Source organism: Anas acuta, chromosome 1 (assembly GCF_963932015.1).
Source record: "Anas acuta chromosome 1, bAnaAcu1.1, whole genome shotgun sequence".
NCBI classification, from domain to species: Eukaryota; Metazoa; Chordata; class Aves; order Anseriformes; family Anatidae; genus Anas; species Anas acuta.
This window is the reverse complement of record NC_088979.1, coordinates 10,402,849-10,426,705: the sequence shown is the minus strand read 5'-3', so window position 1 is coordinate 10,426,705 and position 23,857 is coordinate 10,402,849. Positions and strand designations below refer to the sequence as shown.

The 23,857-nt window shown below is 44.1% G+C and overlaps 1 protein-coding gene across 14 annotated transcripts in view; it reads right to left on the bottom strand.

Annotated features, from left to right (window-relative positions):
- Positions 1–23,857, bottom strand: part of FAT3 (FAT atypical cadherin 3) — a 419,137-nt gene that overhangs the window by 224,298 nt on the left and 170,982 nt on the right. For all 14 annotated transcript variants that reach the window (XM_068669037.1, XM_068669045.1, XM_068669068.1 and 11 more), the window contains one exon: positions 6,013–6,327. In XM_068669037.1, the coding sequence (XP_068525138.1) occupies positions 6,013–6,327 (315 nt within the window). The remainder of the gene's footprint in view (positions 1–6,012; positions 6,328–23,857) is intronic.

Here is a 23,857-nt window from a genome sequence, read left to right as displayed (position 1 = left end):
AAAGCACTGGAAATACGGTGTCAAGTAAAGAATGAGCCATCCCAAACCAGAAATTAAAGCTTTTAAAATACTCAGAAGCTCAATTTTTAACAATGAGCACATAATAAAGAAGTCATTGAGAGTCACAGTTAAAAATATTGAGAGGTGAAAGAAGAAAGTAGATCATTTAGCATGTGTTGATATAATATAAATTACAGAAAGTAGAAGCTAGCTAATTTCTAAGGAAATTACATTGTAAAAATCTGTGTTAGTTATGGGTAGTTAACAGATCAGTTATCGATATACTGGGCCGGATGGTGCAACTGTTAGAGAACTCAGTATTTGTCCAAAAAAATGCTGGATACCACAGAAGAGAAACCAAAGTCCTCAAATTCACCATTAATTTAAGAGACCTACAATCAATGGTTGCTTGCTCCGCAATGTTTTCTACCGTCTTGGGCAGGGCAGCTGAACCACAGGGACACGTGCAGTATGAATGGCAGTGGGCACAACACGATCTGCACAGCAGTGCTACAATGCACAGAGCTGCTGAACACGGCACTGTGCCAAACACATGGGCAGGAGGTGGCACCAGATGCCCTCCAGAAGGAGCCTCCAGCCTGGAGGGAGGTGACTGCCCAGTTTGATCTCTACAGCAAGTAAAATGTGCCCAGGAGGAAGATGGCAAGTTACACAATGGCAGGGGAAAGAAGAAAAAGAGACCACAAACAAAACGAAAAACTAAAGGTCTTCATTTATGAAATGTCTAAGACGGGGATTTTTTAAAGAGTTTAACAGCACGAACAGCAACAAGTGCAGTCTCAGACATGTCCCCCAGTAATGCAGCAGAAATACCATAACAGGGGGAGGAGGGAGAACCAGTGCTCAAGAATGAACACTTTAATTGTCTATTCTTGAAGACTTTAAAAAGTAGCATGAAATGCTTCTTACAGAGTGACAAACAGACCAAGGTAGTACTACATTTAGTTTCATGCTACTGATCCGAAGTCCCTTAGAAATGTTATCAAAAAGTAATTTTTTTTAATCTTTTCAAATGGTCTGGCATTTAACTTTGATTATGATATTGTGGAAGGTTTTAGATGCCCCTTGCTTTACAGAACCAATAAATACTAGCCTTTCCCCTAACTCAGTGCAGCTTGGATTTAAACCTAAAAGATGTGAGAGGCTGTAGCAGGAACTAAGTTGCCTCCACTCCCATTCGTTGTCCATACGGCTTTTTGCAGCACCCAAAGTACAGCACAAATGTTAATAACTGGATTATTAAGACCACCAAAATGTGCTTCCAGTGCAAGGTGATTTCCCTTGAAATGTTATCTACCCCCAAATCCCAACTTTTTTTTTGAAAAAAAAAAAAAAAAAAAAAAAGTGGCATCTTTAACAGTCTTTCTTTGTCTGCTCTACAAAAAATAAAACAACAAACCAGCAACAACATGACAAACTTGGCTCTTGGAGATCAAGAATTTATTGCAGAGTCCCAGGAGTGCTCTCCTGAATATACCAGCCTCAGTCTCTCTCCTCACCAGCATACCATTACTTCTGGGCTGAGCAGAGGCACTGGGCAGCCAACAGCAGTACTGGCAACCTTCAGGACACGGTACAACAGCTGAGCACCTGGCTCAAATAAAGGAATACATGTGGGGATTTCAGGAAAAACAAGACAAAAGTATCCATAAAAATCGGGAGGTATGGCAGGAGGGTGAAGTACTGTTTTCATATGGCATTGCAATTCAGCCCTAGCAGGATCCTGTGCTGTCTCAGCAAGCGCAAAAGAAAGAAAAGCCTGCTTAGAAGAGGTATCTTCCTTAGCATTCATATCAATTTAAACATGACACTCGCTATTCCCACATTAGCCTATATAAATATTAATATTACTTCAGTATGAAAATATCCAGTCTCTTTCCAAATCTAGGTGCAGCATGTGACAGTTCAGAGACGACTTCCAGAAGCGGAGAATCGCTGCTCTGAAATGATGTACTGACCTACATACACAATTTCTAACCCCACTAGTGCAGCCTGCTTTAAAGCTGCAGCAAATACTATTTTGGGAGTGCCAGAGCTCTGTCTTTGTTAAAACACTGCCAGCAAGAGCCAAAGCAAGGTGTAAACAAAATTCTCAGACACACCAGCGTGAATTTAGAGTAAACTCATTACCATCAACAGAATTGCTGTGCATGAGAGCTAAGTTTGGTCTGCTGGCTTGTTAGTTAAAATATCTCTTAATCTCATCTACATAAGGCTGAAGAGAAGCTTATGGGGTTTCTCCAATATATGTGGAACACTAAAAAAAAAAAAAAAAGCGATGGCTTGAATTAAAATTCATTGTTTTCTTCAGAGCACAGAAACTAATAAATCAATGCAGTAAATTACCACTGTGCTGTGCTGTGAAATTAACGCCTATATACATGAAATAAAAATAAGAATTTACGCCCCTAATCCATCTTCTTTTATATATAACTCCATCATACGTTTTATTTACCTTCTTCCACCAGCTTCTCACCCCGAAATAACTCACCGGGCTGGGGGCTGCTGTGGCATGCCATGGCCTCAGCGGGGAGCCGGCCGCCCCAGCTCCTCTGCCCATCTCATCCCCGACCGCAGCCCCAAAACACAGCCCCAACCAGTGCTGCTGGGAGCAAAACCCAGAGGCCTCATGCTCTGATAAGGGAAACCGAGCCTTCTACTGCACAAAAGTCATGGTAAGAGGGAAAACCCCCGGCTCCCACATCAGCTCCATGAGGTTGATCCTGATGACAGGTGTTGCGACTTCTAAACACTTCCATCACTGCTGGGTGCACAGTGTCACTGGGAAGCAAAGGCACTGAAGGAATTAGTGTACCTTTCCCTGCAGTAATATAACCAAGAGAGTCACGTCAGCTACTTGAAAAACATGTTAACTGCCCCCTCACAAAACAGCGTACTGCGATACTCCTTGCCCACTAAAGGAAAATCCAGATTTGCTCTCTTGGACGTGCTAAACTTAGAAGACGGCTCCGCCAGGTTGCAGAACAAGGCCCCCTTGTTCTCAAGCGTGGGTGATTTATGGTTTCACACGTACTCATGTGCTACATTATCCACTCAGTGCTTGTACCTATGAATATCAGCTCACAAGGTAAAAATGCACTCCGAGGTGTAGACTGATGCTGGGCGGTATGATAGAAAAAAAATAAAAAACACAAAGGAGGTGACAAAAGAAAGATCTTAAAGGGTGGTGACACCTGGCTAGCTTTGTGCAGGAGGGCTGCACGTGTCCCTGTCCTCCTGAGGAGCAGGCACAGAGCTACTGGAGCCCCCCTGGCATCCCCACAAACCCCAAACAGAAGCCAGCAGGGCCAAGCCCCAGTGGCCCACTTGCACTTCTATTAAATACAGTTGGGAGCTCAAGGGACTACAGATAAGGCACAGGAGGTTGCACAGAGGTGGAGAGGGACACAGCGCAACTAAGGTGAAGCAGCACCCAGCATGTTTTTCTTCACACAGGCAAGGGCTCTCTAAAGAGAAGGGATTGCCCACCTCGCTCAGTCTGTGCCATTCATCAGTGCCACAGATAGCCCTGGCAGAGATGTCTGAAGTAACACCCGCCCTTCACACAGCCATGATACACCCCGTGCCCTCTCTGCACTTTGTAGGAAAGCAGGTCCTGAAAGACACAAAGGAAGAAGGCACAGGAGGCCAAGGCCAGCAAGGCCTTGTTCTCCAGCAACAGGCGGAGATTTGTTGCTGAAATATATCCTGATGATCTAAGGAAGCAAACCATGATCACTGCTTCTTTGCTGCAGAGGAAACAGGCCTCCTGTCATGCCTGTCATCCCGGCCTCCTCATAATCTGGGTTTAGGGGACATTTATTTCTGACAGCAAATCCAACGAGAAACTTAACCCGAAAGCCCAATGACTTGGGCATCTGAGAAATGTCTGATTGCCACAGAAGCACCCATGTGCTCCAGCCCATTTCCCATCTCCAGTCGAGGCCAATTTCTGCTGCTTTGCACTGAAGGATGTAAAAAACGTGATATGGGGCCTTCGTGCTGCCTCTTGACACCTGATTAGTCACAGGAGAAAGATGTCAGTTTGTTGGTGCTGTTTAAACTCCCAAAGTGACAAAGAAAACAAAAGATACCTCCTCACAAATGACTGCTCTCACTCAACCCACACACGCTGCCATCATCACGTATTTGGGTTCACATTAAACCTTTTAATCTTGACTATACAGCACACGGCTGCACTTGTGGCTGCTGTGCAAAGCACTGGGTGAGTTATGGCATTGCTGAATCCCAGCAAGGACACGAGGCCGGCACACTTTTCCTCCCTCCTGTGTGTGCAGAAGTCGCGTCTATAAGCAATCAGAGCATAAACCACTGCCTTAGAGAAGGCAATGCCCTGTGAGAATGTACCGGGCACAGGTATCTCAGGGAAACTTTAATGCAAACCCATCCTCCTCCTGGGACGCCAGCCTCCCAACACAGAGCACGGGGCAGGCAGAGCTCGCCACGCTTCGGTACTTCACAAGGGAGGATGAAATCCTTGTGTTCAAATGACAGAACTCCCTTTTTGGGGATCAAGGGACCTCAGTGCACATGGACTCCATCAGTCCAATCATTTTCAAAGGAACAAAAAAAACAAGAAAAAAGCAGCAATGCCTCCCCCCAGGGGTTGCAGAAATGGTGAATTGTTAACTATGCTGATGCCCATAAGTTCTCTGACAGCAATTTCAGCAGCACAAAATGAAGATGAACCTCTTCAGCACCACCTGCAATTCAAGAGGATGACAATTTTCTTACCAGATAAAACTATTCTTGCCCTCTGCTCTGGCATGAGGAAGGGCCACCAAAACACCTGGTGCTACCAGCAGTGGCACCCAAGCACCCATGACTGGGACTTGTCTGAAACTCATGGCCATGCAGAGACGTGCTGAGCAGGATGCTCTGTGGGAGGAGTTGATGGCAGGGATGCACATGCATTAAATGTAATTAATTAAATATTGCAGAGTCCTAACTCTGCTATTTTGTCCAGATGGGATTTATGGGGCAGGGGGAGGAAGGGAAGGGATGCAGATGGAAGAGCCATCTTCGGCCACTTGAAGTGTTAAGAATAAGTGAGATATGTGCCTTAGGGCTCAGCAGATTGAACGGTGTGAATACACATGCTCTATGATTTCTTCACCTGAAGAAAGGCTTATGTCTGAAATGTTCCCAGCCCCTTCTTAAGCTACACATTGCAATAGGATTGACAAATGTTGAAAAGTTATTTAGCGAATATCATTGCCTTATAAATTAAAAGCGTTCACTCAGGTATATTTCTTTTGACTTCCTAAGCTGCAGGAAATACAAATAAACACAAACAAAAAAAAAAAAAAAAAAAAGGAAAGAAGAGAAACTTGATCAAAACCCCAGAATAAAGCCAGAAGCATTGCAACAAGCACAAGAACTTGAAGCAAGCATGAGCACCGGGTGTACAGCAGCGTGTCTGTGACACTGCCCACACAGGCCACTCATCCCTAAGTGTTACAAATCAATGCAAATGCATAGATTCTTTTAAGGGCCGGAAGGACTTTCAGATTTACTCATCTGTCTTTTTGTATGAAACAAGCTGTAAAATTACATCCAGCTCATGTAACATACAGCCTAATTACATGTACTTGACAACTGTAGTGCCACTCACTTCAGCGGAGCTATGCCGGATTACAAAGGACAAGGCTCTGCTTCACGAAATCCAACAGCTTGAATCTGCCTGTTAGCATTGCTCTGCAGACTCAGAGCAACAAAGTCTCATCCCTACAGACATGGAAAAGAGGCAACAGCCAGCAGCTATTCAGTGACCTGCAGACGAGCGATCGCTGCAGCGGCACATGTGCCCCACATCAGCTGCCGGCGCGCTCATTTACAAGTGCACAGCAGGATGCTTCAGACAGATAGCTAACAAGAAAACATAGGCTGGGAAAAATACCGAAAGGGAGGAAGCCAATAAATATTTAAATTGCATTTTTCTACCATGACAAGGCAGCAGGATTTTGTTACCTGTTTTGGGATTGATTACAAAGAAATTCTGGGGATTTCCACTTGTAATCCGGTAAGTCAGCTTTTCATTGGTGCTGGAGTCCGGGTCCTGGGCTTGGATCTGAATGACAGATACATCCTTCGGGGAGTTTTCCATGACAGCTGGGTAATAGATGGGTTCAGAGGTGAGAGGGGCATTGTCATTCACGTCCTCCACTTCAATGTACACTTCAATGGTCGTGTAGAGCGGGACAACCCCGTGGTCAGTCGCGTACACTGTCAACCAGTAGGACTTGGTTGTCTCCCGATCGAGAATATCTGCTGTGTAGATAACTCCTGCAGAAAAACAGCAAGCAGAAGATCTCAGGAAGAGGATCAATGAAAAAACACATCTCTTTTAATTTGGCAGTACTATAGAAATGTACTCAGATTTATTAAATACTTCAACCTTACAAAAGCTAAACATGTGCATATAAGTAAAACAGCCATTGCTTCCTGAACCCTGCTCAACATCTCAGTCCTTTGTATCGCATTTTTTTTTTGTGTAAGAAGATGGCTCTTCCTAAGTGTCCTAGTGTCATAACCAGTTTTCTGCTGGGACTGCAGCTGGCTGAGTAACAGAAGAAATGCCATCATCTTCTGCCAGTGGTGTGAGCTTGTATGAACTGTGGTGGAGAGGGAGATCACCATTGACAGTGAATTGCACAAGGGAAGGTGGCTGCTCATTTAAAAATCTTGCCAGTGCCCTGCTGAAGAAAAAGCCCTAGAGGACACTTTAAAATAATCCATTCGAGTTCAGAAAATAGACAGCAAATTAAATATTGAGAAAAGTCATTGCACATTGCCAAAATCCCAGATAATAAGCAATTGAAAGCTAGCCTTGTAGTAGCTCTTAGACAATCAGTATATCCTCCTTCAGTACAGAGGAAGGAAAGGTTTGCCCATGCTACCCATTGGTGTAAGACAACATCAGATGGTTTATTTTGTGCCCCTAAGAAACCAGGAGAGAAAGCATTTGTCTGTAACAGAGCAAAGGACTTCAAGGCACCTTCAAGTCTACCTAAAGTGATTTAGAAAGCCATCCTCCTCCTGAAATGGGCACTAAACCCACCATGACTTTAGCAATATCAGATACAAGGCCTTTATACCAGGAAGACCTGCTAGCACTAAAAGACCTGCTCATACTTCTGTAGTCAGAGCCTTCACTGCCTGCAAACACACAGAGGACCAAGTACATCAACATCAAAATAAGCAAGTGCCCTTTCCCACAACTTTTGCGACACGTCCCAAGAACATTTTCCTATTCTATCCAGCATTAAATCTTGGATGGCACATGAATATGATGGGTCTCAAGCTTGAGATAGATATATTCAAAGGACAGTTCGCAAACAAGCAAATCATGTCATTAATAGAGAGGAACTAGTAAAGAAGTAATGCAAGAAACCTGAATTTAGTCCCAGATGTGCTTGATGCTGCTTAGAACAACCTCACCAGTTAATTACGGAAGAAAGTGTTGCTCTAATATCAATGTTAGGAAGGGAGGTAGGTGTCTTTTTTGCCTTTAGTTTTATTTTTTTTTTTTAAGTATCAGACTGCTCTAAAATTTCCTAGGACATCCTGAAGTCTTAAAGAGGCTTTAAAGATCCTGGAATGGGCACAAACATTTTTTCAACCTCCCTGTCATCAGCGGCATCCAGAGCTGCATGTGAGAGGGGTTTCAAGCAGGCTTCAGGTGCTGCTTTGCAGTGGGCAGGGTGTGGGATGACGAGAAGGGCTCCTCCTTGCTGTTCCTATCATGAATCTTTCTTAATAGGCTATGTGAAGTTCAGCTATAATTCATCTGCTTTATTCCTTGCCCCAGTCTTACAAGTTATGCATCAAATTTGGCTTTGTAGATAGCAGCAATTATTCCATTTACAACACTAGATGAAGCCATGACCTTTGGTTTAAAAGCGAACTGGAAAGGCTATTCCATTTCTTGACAAGCAGCCATGAAAATGATGGCCCTGCGCTTGTGAGACATCAGCAGAAGGAAGGGATTTGATGGCCTGATAGAGCTTCTGATCTGTAATGATCTGAACAGCCCTGGTGTGAGCTTCCCTGGCCATTTGATAGCAGAACCCATCCTATGCTCAGGGCTACCGGTGAACTCACTGCATTGTTTTCATAAGGGGTAGCAGCAAGAGGCAAAAGAGGTAACTTCCATCCTCAGGGAACACCACTCCCCAGCGCAAGACAGAAAGTCCCCTAAGAGAGAAGAGATGGTGCTTGTCCCCTGAGAGTCAGGCTCCAGATCCTGATGGCCCCCATCCAAATCTGTGCTGAGGTGGGAGGCAGTACAGGACGCACCAAATGGACACTTGTTGTATTAGTTCTTGTCTGCTATCACAACTCTTCTTTTTTATACTTTTTTCAAGTTTGGATTTTTTATTATTTTTTTAACAGTAGTCTGAACTGGTACGTATTTTCCTACAGTTTCATCAACCATACAGAGAGAAGAAAGGGAAGAAGGAGCAGTACCAGTTCCAGACATGTGCGGGCTTAGGTCTCTTTGCAGTAACACCAGGTCCATGCCCTTCTTGCTCGTATTATTCACCCAACAAAGGTGAGCAACACGGCACTGGAGGACAAAAGCAGAGTGTATTCTAAATATTCTTGTCAGCAGCAGGCTACGCTGCATAATGACTTTCTGTAGAAACATGGGTGAAATATGTAGCAGAGTGTGATGAAAATGCCTAGAAGTCCAGAAGAGAAATTACATCGCCAGGATGAGAAGAGCCCATAATAAACAACACCCCCTGGAAATAAATAAATAAAATAAATCCACGTGGGCAAGGATCAGGCAAAAAAAGATGAACACTGGTGCTTCTGGAGATGTTGATTTATTCAGATGACAAGAAGAATTATTTTAGATCTTTGAGCAAAAATTGAAATGAGTGGGGTTTTCCCCCAGTGCGAGCAAGGAAGGTTTTAGCAGATTAACCTCTGTTTATGAAGCTGAATTTCACCAATATTGAACTGATAATAAATCTATCTTCTGAGTTTTTCTTTCATTTTATGACTCCTGGCAACAGTTCCTTTCCATTTGTGTATTTCAGAAGGAAAGGATAATGAAACAAGTGTTAGCAGCTGCCAATGGGTCTGCTACACTGATTCTTCCTTTTACTTTTGATTTATTAAAAGGTCCCAGATACAGATTAATTCCTTTTGCTCAATATGTCTTGTCATTTAACCTGTCAACACACAGCGGCTTGATGGATAGAGAAGGAGGTCTTTGTTCCCTTTCAGGTTTTCCATGTGGAGACCCTGTGTCAGCCCTGGGATCCCCTTCCCCTTCCACTGCACTCTCAGTTTTTCCAAAGTTCCTCCCTGCTGACTTCCTAAATGTGGGTGTGAAGTTCATACCCACAAGAACACATACAAGAATATTTAACCAATATCTCCATGTAGATTTGGGTAACGCCTTTCGAGCACATGTCAAATTTCATTTTCAGATGAGGTGCTAACTCTGAAGACTGATGATGCCATTTAATTATCACCATTTCTTCATCACTTAAGGAAAAAGGCTGATAGTGCTGGAATCAGAACCGCAAGATATTCCCTGGGGCTTTCCATGGGTAGGCCCTGAGGTACTTGAGGTTAGCTGAGTGGAAGTATAGGAAAGAATGAGAATATCCCTAGATAAGACCACAAGAAAATCAGAAAAGACCTCACTTATTTCAAAGCTTATTGGTATTAACACATACTAAAGAAGGCCAGAAGCTTATTTTCAAGTTCAGGACAGAAAAGAGGAGAGAGTTTTGGGAGCAGCCATACAGCTCTTCTGGGATAATTCTTGCGGTGCACTCTTCCCAGCTGCCTGCTAATTAGAAGAGAAACATGAACAAGGTAATGACACCTGAGCTAAACAGATCGAGAAATAAGAAGAAACATCAGCAGAGATTCTGAAAATTTTGAAGTGATTAAAAAGACAAGTTCACGATTTTGCAGACACATTTAAGAACAAGGCAGAAAAGCAGATGCTCTCGTCCACCGGGATGCTCCATCAGTGAGGCACTACTGCATTGCCACACGGGGCAGCTGAAATCCAGGTGAGCGGGCTTGAAGCCAGCTCTTTACATCCCCCTCAGCAAGAAATGCTTGATTTTGCAGTATCCCTAAAGAACTGAAGCCAGCACTTTCTCGGGCTGCTGGCACCCTCAGATAGCCGGTCATCCATCAGAACAGCAGTGCCACAGATATGCTTTCCACTGCAACCCTCAAAATCCATTTGTCCTACACGATCTGCAAAGCACCACGTGCATTATGAACACTCTAAGTGAAAAATAACAACAGAGTGCACTAATCTCTGATTAAAATCCTGGTCACATTTATATGTAAATTAAGTGCAGCCCTCGGGCTCGGCAATGTGCCAGCAACGCAAAGGTTGTGCGCTTGTTTCTCTTAAAGGCTTGTTTTCCCTCTTTCCCCAGGAAAATAATGGGGTAATGCTTTCTGCATGGCTCCCGCAAGTGGCACGCAGTGAGGGGCTGCATTATGATGGGCAAAGGCAAAAAGGAAAAAAAAAAAGGCAGTGAGAAGCTAGCGGCTATTAAGTGGACAAAAATCAGCAAACTGGATTTCCTTCTTGCCTCTCCCACTGATTTGCTGCCCATCTTTCAGCAGACCACTTCAAATGGCATGGTCCACTCAAAAATTATCGGAAAGTTATGTATTTACTACAGCCACAAGAAACCCAAGAGGCTCTTAAAACAAAAAGGGATTAGAGAGAAGCATTATTTCTTTCCTAGCCTCTTTTTGCCCCCTGCTTGTTTACCTTACACGTCTGACAGTACTTTGTGTATAGGTCGCGTGATGAATGAACCTGCCACAGCTCTGGAAGAGAGTGTTTACTGGAGCTGTCAGTCCGCGTGTTTACATAGGTGCCCATCGCCATGGATATCTGCTTCGCACATACGTTCCTCCTAAGAGTCACACCATCCTTCATGAATACCCTCAATAGCGCAGACACTGAAAGGAGTTCAATTCTGTTTAGCTTTTTTGGAAGGCAAGATTAAAAGACAACTTGGTGGTCTGTAAGAAGCCGGGCAGGGAAAAGACAGAGGAGAATAACGAGGCTCTTTAATCTCGCTGAGAAAAGCAAATCGAGGTCTGATGGTTGGGAGTTGATGTCAGAAAAAGGAGAGTGCAAACACACACCGCAGAGGATACCTGGCAGGAGCACCTGAGTGATGGAGACGGGCCAGAATCTCCCACTGTTTGGCGTCTTGGTACTGGGATGAGCCACTGTAACCTGTTCTCCTACACACCCATTTTTATTGGCATAGATACAGAAGTATTCTAGTGTGTGATTTTGCTGAATCGCTTGGTAGCACGTGTTATAGAAGTTGTCAGTGGAAGTCATCATAATCTCATGGCTTCAGTAAATGAACGAGGCAGGCTCCTGAGCAGTCAGGAAGAGGACTGACTTGGAAGCATGAGCCATTCCTCCAAAAACTTCTATCCAAAAACTACTTCAGGAAATCCCTTAGTTACTTCTTTTCCAAAATACTGCAGTGATTTTGCACAGGGGCACCCCGCTTAATGCCATCAGCTCTCCTCGGTCATTCAGTTGATAAGAGTTTCAATGAAAAGATCAGAATCATTAGGGTTGGAAAAGACCTCCAAGATCATCTGGTCCAACCATCCCCCTACCACCAATGTCACCCACCAAACCATGTCCCCAAGCACCACGTCCAACCTTTCCTTGAACACCCCCAGGGATGGTGATACCACCACCTCTCTGGGCAACCCCTTAATGCCTGACTGTTCTTTCTGATTCCAACCTGAACCTCCCCTGACATAACTCGAGGCCACTCTTCTAATCCTATCACTAGTTACCTGTGAGAAGAGAAGGACAATCTGCACCTCAAACTAGGAAATTAGGAAGGGCCAGATGACGTAGCCAGCCCAGATGCTGACCCAGTACAGCACAGAGGCGGGCAGGAGGAGTGGTGGAGGCAGCAAGGGCAGAGCCTTTCCCCATTAGGAGCTGCCTGGAGGTGAGCCCACACCAGCATGCCCCAAGTGCTCCCACTTTCTGGGTGGCTCTGGGAGATGTATGTAGGAGTACAGCACACTCTTTCCAAACAAAGTCAGCTCCTCGCCAGTGTAAATGTGATGTCTGAGTAGCTATAAAAATGTATAAGCTTTAGGAAGGACTAAGAATCATGCACGTACCTTCTGGACCTACAGACTTAGCACCACTGTGTGCAAGGGCCACTTTGGTTTGTGCCACAAGAAGCACTACAAAAAGGCATTTCCAGAGCACTGAGTGTGCATCTCCCTCCTCCAGCTTCAAAACTAAGGGGATTCAGTGCAAAACAGCTACAAAGTAGAAGCTGGTCTCTGCCCAAGTTAAAATGACGGGAACAAGGCAGAGTCAGGAATGAATACTGACAGGAAAATATTCAGGGCTCCGTTTCATCACTCAGTTTCAAAGGAAGAAAGGAAAAATCACTGATTCTGAAATACCACTAATTATTCATGGCCCTCAATCAAAGGCTCTGCCAGTCTCCTGGTAGTAAACACAACACCTTGTTTGTCACCGAGCTGCCACCCAACCGCCCTTGCTTGCGTTTCCTTGTTGGGAGAAAAGAAGTAAGCAAAACGACACAGATAAAAGCTTTATAATGACTTTTTTTTTTTTCTTTTCATATTTTCAGTATAAAACACAGAGGCACAGAGGGGAAGAAGGCGTTTACCAAGTTGTTCCAGCCTCCCCAGGATGAAGGATCCACAGCCACCTCTTGGTGCTCCTACCCCCAGCTGCCACCATGCCCAGAGCCAGGGTCACGCAGAGATTGGTGAGTGCAACCCAAACGTCAGAACTAGTCCAGATTTCTCACGGGGAGTAAGTACATGTTTTCTGAAGGATGTTTACCAGAGAGCTAACGTAGGCAGGAAAAGTATAAAAATTATGGAAGCCCTTAATTCATCAAACCAATGAACATAAAACCAACTAAAATAGCATGATTTGTAGACGGGAATTACACTTCCAATAAAGAAAGGAAATTTATGATTTAAAGAAAGCTGACATTACGCATAGTGCATACACTGTTTTATTTAGGTACTTCACATAAAATGGCTCTGATGTGTATAAAAGCCAAGTGTATACCTCTTTTAGAAGATATTTCTTCCATTACCTCCATTAAGGGTAAACTGTAAATATAACCTACAGCACTGAACGGCTTTAGAGTAACGAAGATGTGCAGTGGATCTGAGCACCAGTGCCTGACAGACTGGGTCCACTGGGCCCACTGGAGCCAGTGGGACGGAGGACAAACCACATGTTATATTCACCCTTTTTCAAGTCCTCTCAAGCTTTGAATCACCAGGGCCAAACCTGACTACGGATGGCAGCATCACATCAACCACGAACTCCACCGGAGCGTGAAGGCGGCTGGCCGCTTGTGCCACCCACTGCTCCCAGCAGGCAGCTCTGCAAATCAGGCTCCTTATACTGGTGATTAAATGCTATCACAGGACCTTCATTTGAGCCCCCCCACTGTGCAAAGTGTGTCCTCCCATTTTTACTTTATTGCATGAATTCTGTAAGCTTTAATACATATTAAAACGCGAACCCAGCTCCTATTGAAGTGAATGGAAATATCCCCATTGACTTAAATGGAGATTAGATCATGCCAAGGAACGAGTCCAAAAGCAATATTAACTTTGTGAGGTTATACGTATGTAGAACTTTCTAATATTCTTTTGTCTGGTTCAATTGTAAAACATACATAATAAACCATGTTCGTCAAACAATGCAGGACAGGTAACACTCCTGTCTAGGGTTTAACTTTTAATTTTCTCTTTTTACTGATGTTTTGAATGTACAAATCTGCTGTTACCTCAAAATGCAGTTTCTGCAGTGGATATTACATCTAAGTTCCAAGGGCAGTAAAAGAGAATTAAAAATCCAATCCTCAGCAACGTTATTTCAACTGACACTGGATTAGTCTGCAAATACACCTTTTATCCGGTTATTGCATGCAATTGCATTAATATCACATCCAGTCAGGATCATAACAAGGACATTACCATTACTCTTAGTAAATGTAATATACCTGCATGCAAGAGATAGATAAGTAGATAACATGAAAGTTTACTGCTCTTACTGTCCATGACATGCCACCGTACATTTTAGGGGAAACTTCACTTCAAGTGTGACTCTTTCCAAAGGCTGCTGGGGTGTGCACAGCCTTTTGGGTGTACCTCGGGGCTGCAGACAGCTTTCGCTCATAAAACCAAACACAGCCATGCAATGGTTTAGACAAAACACGTTCACTTGGTCAGAAAAAGAACAGATAGGTACAGGAAAATTCATTAGGTATGGAAACCTAATCTCTGGGTTTTGGGCCAGCCAACTGAGGTCAGGGATACCTCGTGTGACTTGGACACATGGTGTAATTGCATGGCCAGTCTGGCAGGGGTCTTTAAATCAGGTGCAGCCCCATCAGCATGGCTTTTGTGGGCCTGACCCTGACATGGAGCTGGGGACGGTGTTCCACCTGAGTACAGACCCTGGCCAGCCCTGCCTCAGGCTGCAAAATGTAAATTTAACCTCATTTGCAATGGATAGGGGGGAACTTCAACTACTTAAAGGTGATACTCAAGCTTAGGTCTGGCCAGTGCCCTCTCAAATCAATGTGTCAATAATAAGAGGGAACATATGCATTTTTTCGTATTTTTTGCATATATACGTGCATCTGAGGCGAGTTACAAGGTGAATGTTGTGCCCCGAAGTGACAGTGCAACCCAGCACCGGATCTGGGATTTCTCATGGGACTGACAGGAGCTCCCCAGGTCTCACAAGGCAGCACCGAGCCCGTGGCACTGCAGAGCTGCTGGTAAACAGCACCTTTATGGCACTGGAATTAAGGCACATCTCAGGTTAGGTGCCTGACCTTCCACGTTACGTGGCTTTTGAGGTTTGAAGGTAAAGATTTCCTTCTTTACCTTCAAACGGCTTAAACCCAATGTGGCATGTTTTCTTTGCTTTCTGTGTTTGGGGCACGGAGGTAGAAAAAAAGGCTTACAACTTCAAATCAAAATGAGCTATCGTTTAAATATGACATCTTCAAGGTCATTTACACATCAATTTCAGAGCAATTTTCCAAACATATCATCAAGACACTGAACCAGACACCTAGTCAAATAAATTCTCTATCTTCTTCCATTTACGAATTAAATAAAATAAGATGTGCCAACATTTAAACCTGACTAGACTTTATTATACTTTCTATACTTTCCATTACAGCCTTCTATTTATTGAAGAAATATGTATATTCTGCTTGCTTTAATGTTTTTTTGCTTGGGAAAAAATCATAAAGATAATCTTATATGGATAAACAAAAATACACAGTGGGGCATCTCCAGAAGAACCAAATTGCCTTCGAAAGCACAAACACTATAAACCCCTCTCTAAATTATGAATAATCTCTGCCAAAGCCTCACACACTCCATCACTGCCGAGCAGCGCACTAAAACCCTGCAGTAAAACCAGGCTGTGAGGATCTGGGAAGCCCCAGCGTTGACTGTATGCTACCATGTGCTGCTTCCCACTCGCTGCAATCGGAAAGTGATGGGACTGAGTGTAACGCTGCTCTGACAGATGGGATGTGCTGCAAGGCTGGGTGGCTTCAGATACCTCCTTCAGCCTTGATGGACAAAGGCTGCTGGTTTTTGGTCACCGAGACACAGCCAAAGGTGATGCCTATTTATGGGATCTACTTTTCGCTATTTGCTGGACATGTGCAGGCTCAATTTTTCAGCCAGCAGAGCAACCAGAACAAATGAAAAGTGCAATTTTGTGACTGGGGAAGGTGTCTCCCCAAATTCAGACACCTCAGGCACTTGTAAATGCTAAAAGGAAGATGCAATGGGGTAACATTTGCTTAAGGTAACTCCAAACGGACAACAGCTGACTGTATAATTTCATTCTATTGATAACGCTTTTTTTTTTTTGCTTTTTTTTTTTTTTTAAAGCACTGGTGGCTACTGGGTTTCCAGCTACAGGTGAATTATAAACTTTGAACTCTCTCTGACATTACAGCACATTTGTACACATTTATGCCTCTGTATCTGTTTATCTCTACAGCAAACTGATCTCTGCTTTGTTTCCTGAGCCCTGCTCGGATTATAAAACTCACCTGTGCAGCCCCCCAAAGGAAAGGGAAAGGACCACAGGAAACCCACAGCCAGTATCAGCAGAAATTCTCCCATTGTTAGCACCAACAATGGAAGTTGTTAAACCTCGATAATAACCTGCTTGCGTGGAGGCACTTTTTCACAAAGGGCCTGCCTAATGCCCGGAGTAACCCAGATTTTCTGTACATCCTCTTTAGTAGATTAATAAAGAGATCAAAGTCCGACCCATGTGTCCTCTGCCAGGAGGACTGGGAAACTATTTTAAAAAGAAGGGTTTGCTCCCGGTTATTTTAGAAACGAGATCAGAAGCAGAGCAAAGCCAAAGCAGGAAGAGGAGACAGAGAAAAAAAGGCATGGGATGCTCAAAAGGATCCTGATGAAAGCCCTGGCCTGAACAACAGCAGCAAGGGACTTCTGTGCAGGTTCCTCTTCCTTTACGCAGAGCTTTGCACCTTTTGTGTTGCCTAACATAAGAGGGATTGTTTTGGGATCCCTTCTACTAAATCTGTCCCAAGCAGCTTCAGGTTTTTTGTACCTCTGGGGAGGGACTGAAAGGCACTGGAGGCAGTTCTGTGGCGGAGTGTGGCTGCCCGGGGAGGCTGCCTGGTGCTCTGTGCCTGCCCTGCACCACGATGCCCATGGAGGACACGTGAAGTTGACTCTACCTGGGCTGAAATAAAGCATAAAAGGACATTGACTCCTCTGATGGATCTCGGTGCCAAGCACAGTCAGCCTGGGATGGCTGGCCAGGGTAAACAAGGGACTGTCAGGAATACATCTCCCTGTAAAAGTCTTTCACCTTGGAATTGACATTTTATTATACTGGAAATAGAGTCTTTTTGTTTTTCCTCCTTTGACGCTGTTTCTTTCAGCTGCCTGTCAGCCTACAGCAAATGGGTAGCCCTCTGAAAAGAGTAATAACATCAACCCTGAAACACGCCTTTAAGTTTTTCTCTATTCAAAAATAAACCCAGAGGAGTAGTCAAACAGGAGAGAATGAGTACCTCTGGAAGGGGTTTAATAGTCACGCTGTGCTCGAACACAAACGCTGCAGGGAAGAGGCGAGAGTGATGCTCAGTGTAAGCACCAGAGCACCGCTTAACCCCTCTGCCAGGCACAGCAGCATTCCCTCTGTCTGGAGACATTGCACCTGACTCTGGAGTCTGCTTTACAAAGCACGTCAAAAAAATCGGAGAAGGTATAAAAAGAAGAGCTCCACAAACAGCATGAGAAGCGGGGAGAATGATTTACAGTAAGAGAGTTTAAGACTTCGATCTGCTAAGCTTATTAAAAAGAAGATGGAGAGAAAATTTGATTATAAAATCCATGCAAAGTTCATGGGGAAATATGGGAAACTAAAGGGCTCTTTAATCTAACAAAATAAGGTGGAGCAACATCTAATGATTGGAAACTGAAGCCAGGAAAAATAAAATTAGCAATCAGCTTGATACCCTACTTTATTATTTATTTTTCTAAAGTGGGTGATTAATTCTTGGTATAATTTTTCAATCTCTAGATATCTGCCAATGAGGTCTACAAGCTGTTGGGGAAGAAAGATTTTGTGGAAAATGTATGATATGCTTCTGTCCGAGGGAGACTACTAAATAGAGAGGTAAGAAGGTGAAATATAATAGGCAGTACTGTATTATATCCAACATAAGAGGGATAAAACCAGGTAATCTGGTCCCTTCAGGACTTTAAGCATACTGAATCTGCAAACGCTGCCGTGGTGCACTTACTGAAGGATCCTGGAGAGAGGAGATTCCCTGTATGGTGCTGGGTGGCTCCATTGGATTGCCCAGCTTGATCCCCCAGACCACCATTTGGTTGTTCCAACAGCCTCTGCACTGCTATCCCCATGGAGGGGAAAAACCACATATAGTGAAAAAACAGCCCCTTGCCCACCTCAAAATCCTCACCATCAAAATAGCTATGTCTGTACAAACGTACCATGTCCTACACTAGGAGGTAATTTGGGATTCGAAGCAGAAGTTGCACCAAGCATAGCGAAATGCACGGTTCCCAAGCACACAGATGTGAGGTGGGCATCCAACAGCACTGCCCAGGTGGGCACTGAGTGTGACAGAGCCCAGCAGCACCAGCACTCACTTTGCCTCTCTTTTTTTAAGGGGTTAAGCCAGAAGCTTACTGATATCTTCTCACCAGGTCATGCAAGAAACCCACGGGCCTGTTCTGGAGATGTGCACAAGCCATTAGAAGCAGCACAGCTGCTGGACATGAACCCTGGTGAGCCTGGAGCAATGTCTGTCATTCTGTCCATGCTGAGCACCGGGCCAGACAGATGTGCAGCAAACAGCCTGGTCCCCTTCTGTGCTTGAGCAGAAACTCTCCGATGACAAGAGGCTCTTACACAGCAAACCTGGCTTTGTAAGAACAATTGTTTGTTCACTCTTGTGTTCCTGAAAATAAATTTTCCAATGGATAAGGGCTCTCTAGGCAGTATACTTCATAAATATTTTCCATGATGTAGCAGAATATTACTGTTTTGCAAGGCTTTACGCTGTGAAACACAAGTTGGATGCACTGAAACCTGCAGTTTTATCTAGATCCATTTGCAGGGATCTCCCCAGGACTAGAAAATGCAAGTTTTCCTTCTGTATCACAGATTTGTGTATGAGGGCCATGGTAGCAACAGCCAGCATGTCAAAGAAGAGGCATCTTATTTTGAATCAGGATTACTGTATGTACTGTACAAACCACTCAAAAGCAAAGCTTTCCATTTTTATTTCAGTACACTTCCAGCTGTACTCTCTCTTCTCTAAAGAGCCTGAGAAGGAGAATCCCCCTCTTATCCTCCATGTCCACTGGGTGTAGAAATACCTTAAGCTGCTGCTTCTCCTCTGGGCAGGAGTTTGGGTGGCTGCAGCAGAGGAAATGCAGGAGGGTTTCCTGAATGCCAAAATTTAGTTCAGGCCTCTGAAGGAAACATCACCTGCTAAAGCCAAGAAGATTAGGAGCGTCTCTCACCATTCACTTCAGGAAGGATGTGAGTTCAGTTTCCCTTCTTGAACAGACAAGAGTCCAGAAACACAAGAGTGGTTCTGGTCTCACTCCCAAGCTTACCAATAGGTCTCACACGCCAGACCCCTCTCACTAGTGGGGCATTGCCCTCCGTAAGGAAGTCCCCAAAAGACATCCTTTGCATAAATGCTGCACCTCTGCAAGGAAACCACAGTGGCATCATGGTCTTGCCCACGCTGTCATACCTGCAGCACCCTAAGGAGGCCACAGCCACCTACAGAGGGTTGATAATAAATAAAATAAAATGAAATTTAAAAAATCAAAAGGGTGAAAGAACAAGAATTGATTTCCATGACGGATTTTTTCCAAAACACTTTGAGCAATCTTGTGGCAACTCTGCAGGAAAATGCTGCACATGATCATTAAGGGAGTCAGAACTTTAATTTTCTACCTCATGTGAAGTGTGGCTGAAATGGAGCTGGGGTTATAAGAGCAAACCTAGCACAGACCCTAAACAAGCAGACAGTAAGGGCACTTCTGTTTCACTCTCCATACTCTGCGTGATAATAAATCGAAGGGTCAAAGAGTATATGGGAATATGCCGGAGTGTATTAGTGGAAAGTACTATTCTTTTAATCTTCTGGTAGCTTTAGTCTGAAATTTATCATCTTCAAAAATATTCTGAAGGTAGAATACTCTTCTTCAGACAAGAAAACGGAAGGAAGCTGAGATACACAAGGGACTGTGGCAAATCAGAGGATCACGATAAAAGCCTTCAAGCAGACAACCCTACCGTGATCATTGGGAATGGTGCCAGTGACTCAGTGGGTGCTTCCTTTTGGCTCAGAACAGAGAGAATCAAATAAATGTGCTGTGGCTGCGTTTCTCCTAAGTACTGTCTTTCATGTCAGACAGAAAACTCAGACCCTTATCTCACCAGAGTCCTCAGAAGTCATGGTACTTTCTGCCAGCTCTCCCTGCCCACTCTTCCAGGAGATGATGCAGCTCCATTCAAGGGGCCGGGAAGCAAAGCAGGCAGTCTGGCATCTGAGGGATACCGAGACATCAGCATCTGCCCAGATGCTCCCTTCCCATTCAGGGCAAGGCTCTGATGGACTCAACACAAATAAGCACTGTATTTCCCAGCTGATGTATACATACACGCACAGGAACTGCAGCAGCTCAATTTTAGAGTCTCTTACGATGAGGTGGACTGAGCTCCCTGAAGAGGTGGGGAAGTGAACGTCTTGATAAAGCAAATAATGAAATGTTGCAGTACCAATATACATTCTCTAGTCCTTTGAGAGAAACCACAAGCATGAGACATAATAAAAGAAGACACAGAAAATAAGGGCTTTGTTGTGGACACAACCCCTAAGTGCTCATTATGCACTGCAGTGACTTGTGTCTCTTTCTGACACTTAGACACCTTGCTGAGATGTTGTATGTATGTACAGGCAGATATGATATGTGTAAAAATACATATACATACACTTGCACATACATCTATCCTAAATGGAAGAGGGCAAAAGAAAAGTGATTTATTTTCATTCTGTAAATGGCCACATCATAGACACATAGTATGCTTCTCTGCAAGGTTTGCCTTACATCATCAGATGTAGTTTGAGGCACTCATAAGCACTTAACATTTGAATTAGTGTTTGTGAACATTTTAGCTTTTAAAAACACCCTTATATTTTATGCTGTAAATTCTTAAACATTTAGTATTACCAGTGTGGGCTTTGCCTAGGGCTAATCTATAGGTTGCACTTAAGACAGCAAAAATCTGTTTGTCTGTTTATACACTATTTTGAAATGGAGTTCATTTTTTTCTCTCTGATATACATCAATTTGAGCAAATCATGAAACGGGTGATTCAATTATTTATTTATAATGCAGCTTGGCCAACAGTGGAAGCAATAAAACCATCCAAACAAAAACCAGGAAATTATCCCAGATCCAGGAGCAGGAGCAAGCATGGCTCCCTCTAATTGAGTTTCCTCCGTTTTTATCTCCTATAGATCCCTTAGATTGTTTTCCAATTTTCATTTCCATTTCTTCCATTAAACGCCTCTAACCTATGACCTCCATTTACTGCCACCCATTTATCTTCCGCTTTTAATTGAGATGTAACTTGTCCACTTGTCCAGCACTGAGCACTAAAACCCTGACAGCATGCTTGATAAATACTGGCTTCCTTCAGCAAAGCTTACTTGGGAAAGCGCAATTCAGAACTCGACTTGAACATCACTAAAATGGGGTTTACCTTATAAACATACCGCAGTGAAGACAAATAGAGCAAATAATAATATCCTTGGCTTGATTTGCTTTTTCCAATACAAGACTGGATTAGATTTGTTTTGACCCGGGGACAGCGAGGGGTGGCAGGGCCAGTGGGAAGACAACAGATAAGGCAAGCTTTCAGCAGTCAATCATTTCTTACTTTCAAATAGAATAATTTTAAATGTGGTGGTTTTCAATCAATTTCCTTCCCCCTGAGAATCAGTATACAGGAATTTTGGAAGGATGGCATTGTATAGAAAACAGTTAGGCCTCATACAACATCACTGCAGGAACTCTTGGCAAACATTCGTGAACTCCCACCAGCCAGTTGCCTCTGCACCATTTAACCGAGGGGCAAGGCCAGCATTAGGAGGGTCAGAAACACAACACAAAACAAAGAGTAAAGCTCCAGCTACTAAGCAGTTGTTTTAATCCTGTGGAGGACTTCTAAACTAAAGCCAGAGAGAACAGCAAAAGCTTAGCCTCTTACAGCAGTACAGCAAAATTTATACAGCACTCCAGGCCACTACTAAATTGTAAAACTTAAGAAAACTTACTGTGGTCTGGCATTCAACCACTCAAAATAAATAGATGAATCACTCCCCAATTACTCTAATGGCTTGGTGTTTGCACCAGTGATACCAAGCAAAACATGACTTCGCTGGAGTCCTGAAGGCGAACATCCAGGAGGAACATTTTTCATCCACAACCATCGTACCAGGGCCTGGGCTGGAAAGCACCACGGACAAAACACCTGAATGTGGCACTCTCCTATTTCATGCCACACAGGTGTGACTGAAAATGGTGCTGACGCAGCTCAGACAGTTTCAAATTAAGGTTAAAACTTTGTAGTGACAGACAGAGAGGTGCAGCCCCAAGGTCCTGAGAAGGCTACACGAAGCACACCGGGGTTGCCATGCCTGAAGACTGCCCAGCATGGCAATGGCTGCCAGAGCCCATGCTAGGCCTCTCCCCAGATACAGTGCAGAGGGGAAAAATGGTGTCAAGACAGGTTAGAGAACTTTAGGTAACAGCCAAAAGCATCCAGGGACAAGAAATAAGGGCTGCTCTATCTAATTTTCTGAAAGAAGGTGACAGGCAAACCAGCTCTTCCCCCTGTTGTGCAGTAGTCTCCAAAAGTGGAACCAAGGGATATTATGCTTTGTATGGGTGCCATTTACACAGATAGTGATGGATCATCAGGTGTGTATGTGGCTCCCAGCAGAGCAGAATATTGAACTTTATATTACAGCCATCGATAAGCTGAATACTTCCCTGTGTCTGGCTGCCTGGCTGCCACCATGAATCCCATATGAGGCCCATGTCATCCATCACCTGCATGCCCAAACTGACTCCCAGAGGCTTCAGTCTGGTTGGTACTGGAGCAAGTTGGTTGGCACTTCTGCTACCTGTCACCCTGACCATGATACTTGATGGCAGCACGGACTTGGCTTTAATCCCAGTTTGCAGTTCCAAGGGGAACTGGTCTCTTGCAGAACCACCACTTGGGCCCCCCTAGTGATGACTCCAGAATGGGACCTGTCAATGAGGTTTATGGACATGGCCTCACCACCAGTACTGTCATAAAGCTTCTGAACCTGCATGCTGATGGAAGAGATCTTGGGAAGACCCAGTGGCAGTATTCCTGCTTGTCAGTAATTTTTAAGCAACACATAAGGTCAGGCAAAGGAAGGTCTGATGGAATGGTCTTTGTAAGGGACTTGAAAGCACAAGGACAAGGAAAGCAGAGCCTGAGGGTTAGGAGAGACTGTGGATGGTCATCACAGAGAGCATCACTCTGAGAACTAAACGAGGGGAGGTGGCAATGGCACTGTGAGGACATTGGCATTCTCGTCATGAGCCCGCCTTCATTTGCTCGCCACCAAACAAGCATCTGGTGCCACCTAATTAAAACACGAGTTCCAGGAGGTGACATCCAGCATCGTGAATCAAACGAAACATCTGCTAATTCTTACAACAGCAAGACAAAACAAGCCAAAAAATGGCAAAACAAACAAAGATACATAGACATTACTAACTTTGGCACTCACATCCCCACTGAACATAAGAAGCATCTAAAATTCCCACATTATTAACCAGCGCATCTTCAGTTTAACTGATCGACCGTGCAAATTTGCTACAGCACATGTTCAGCGGTTCAACGGGCAAAAATGGATCAAGTTTCCTAAAAGTGGGTGAACGCCTCACCGCACAGCATTGCTCCGCAGAGGGGAAGCCTCCCTCGAGCTCGCACAGTCTGACGGCACAAGCTATTAACTCGGATGATTGAAGGACTGGAGAATGCAGGAATCTCAATACATGCATGGCCTATAATAGAAAAACGCATGGTGTGTTCTCCCCAGCGACACACAGACGCTGTATTTTTCTTTCTGCTATAAATAATTGTTGTTGT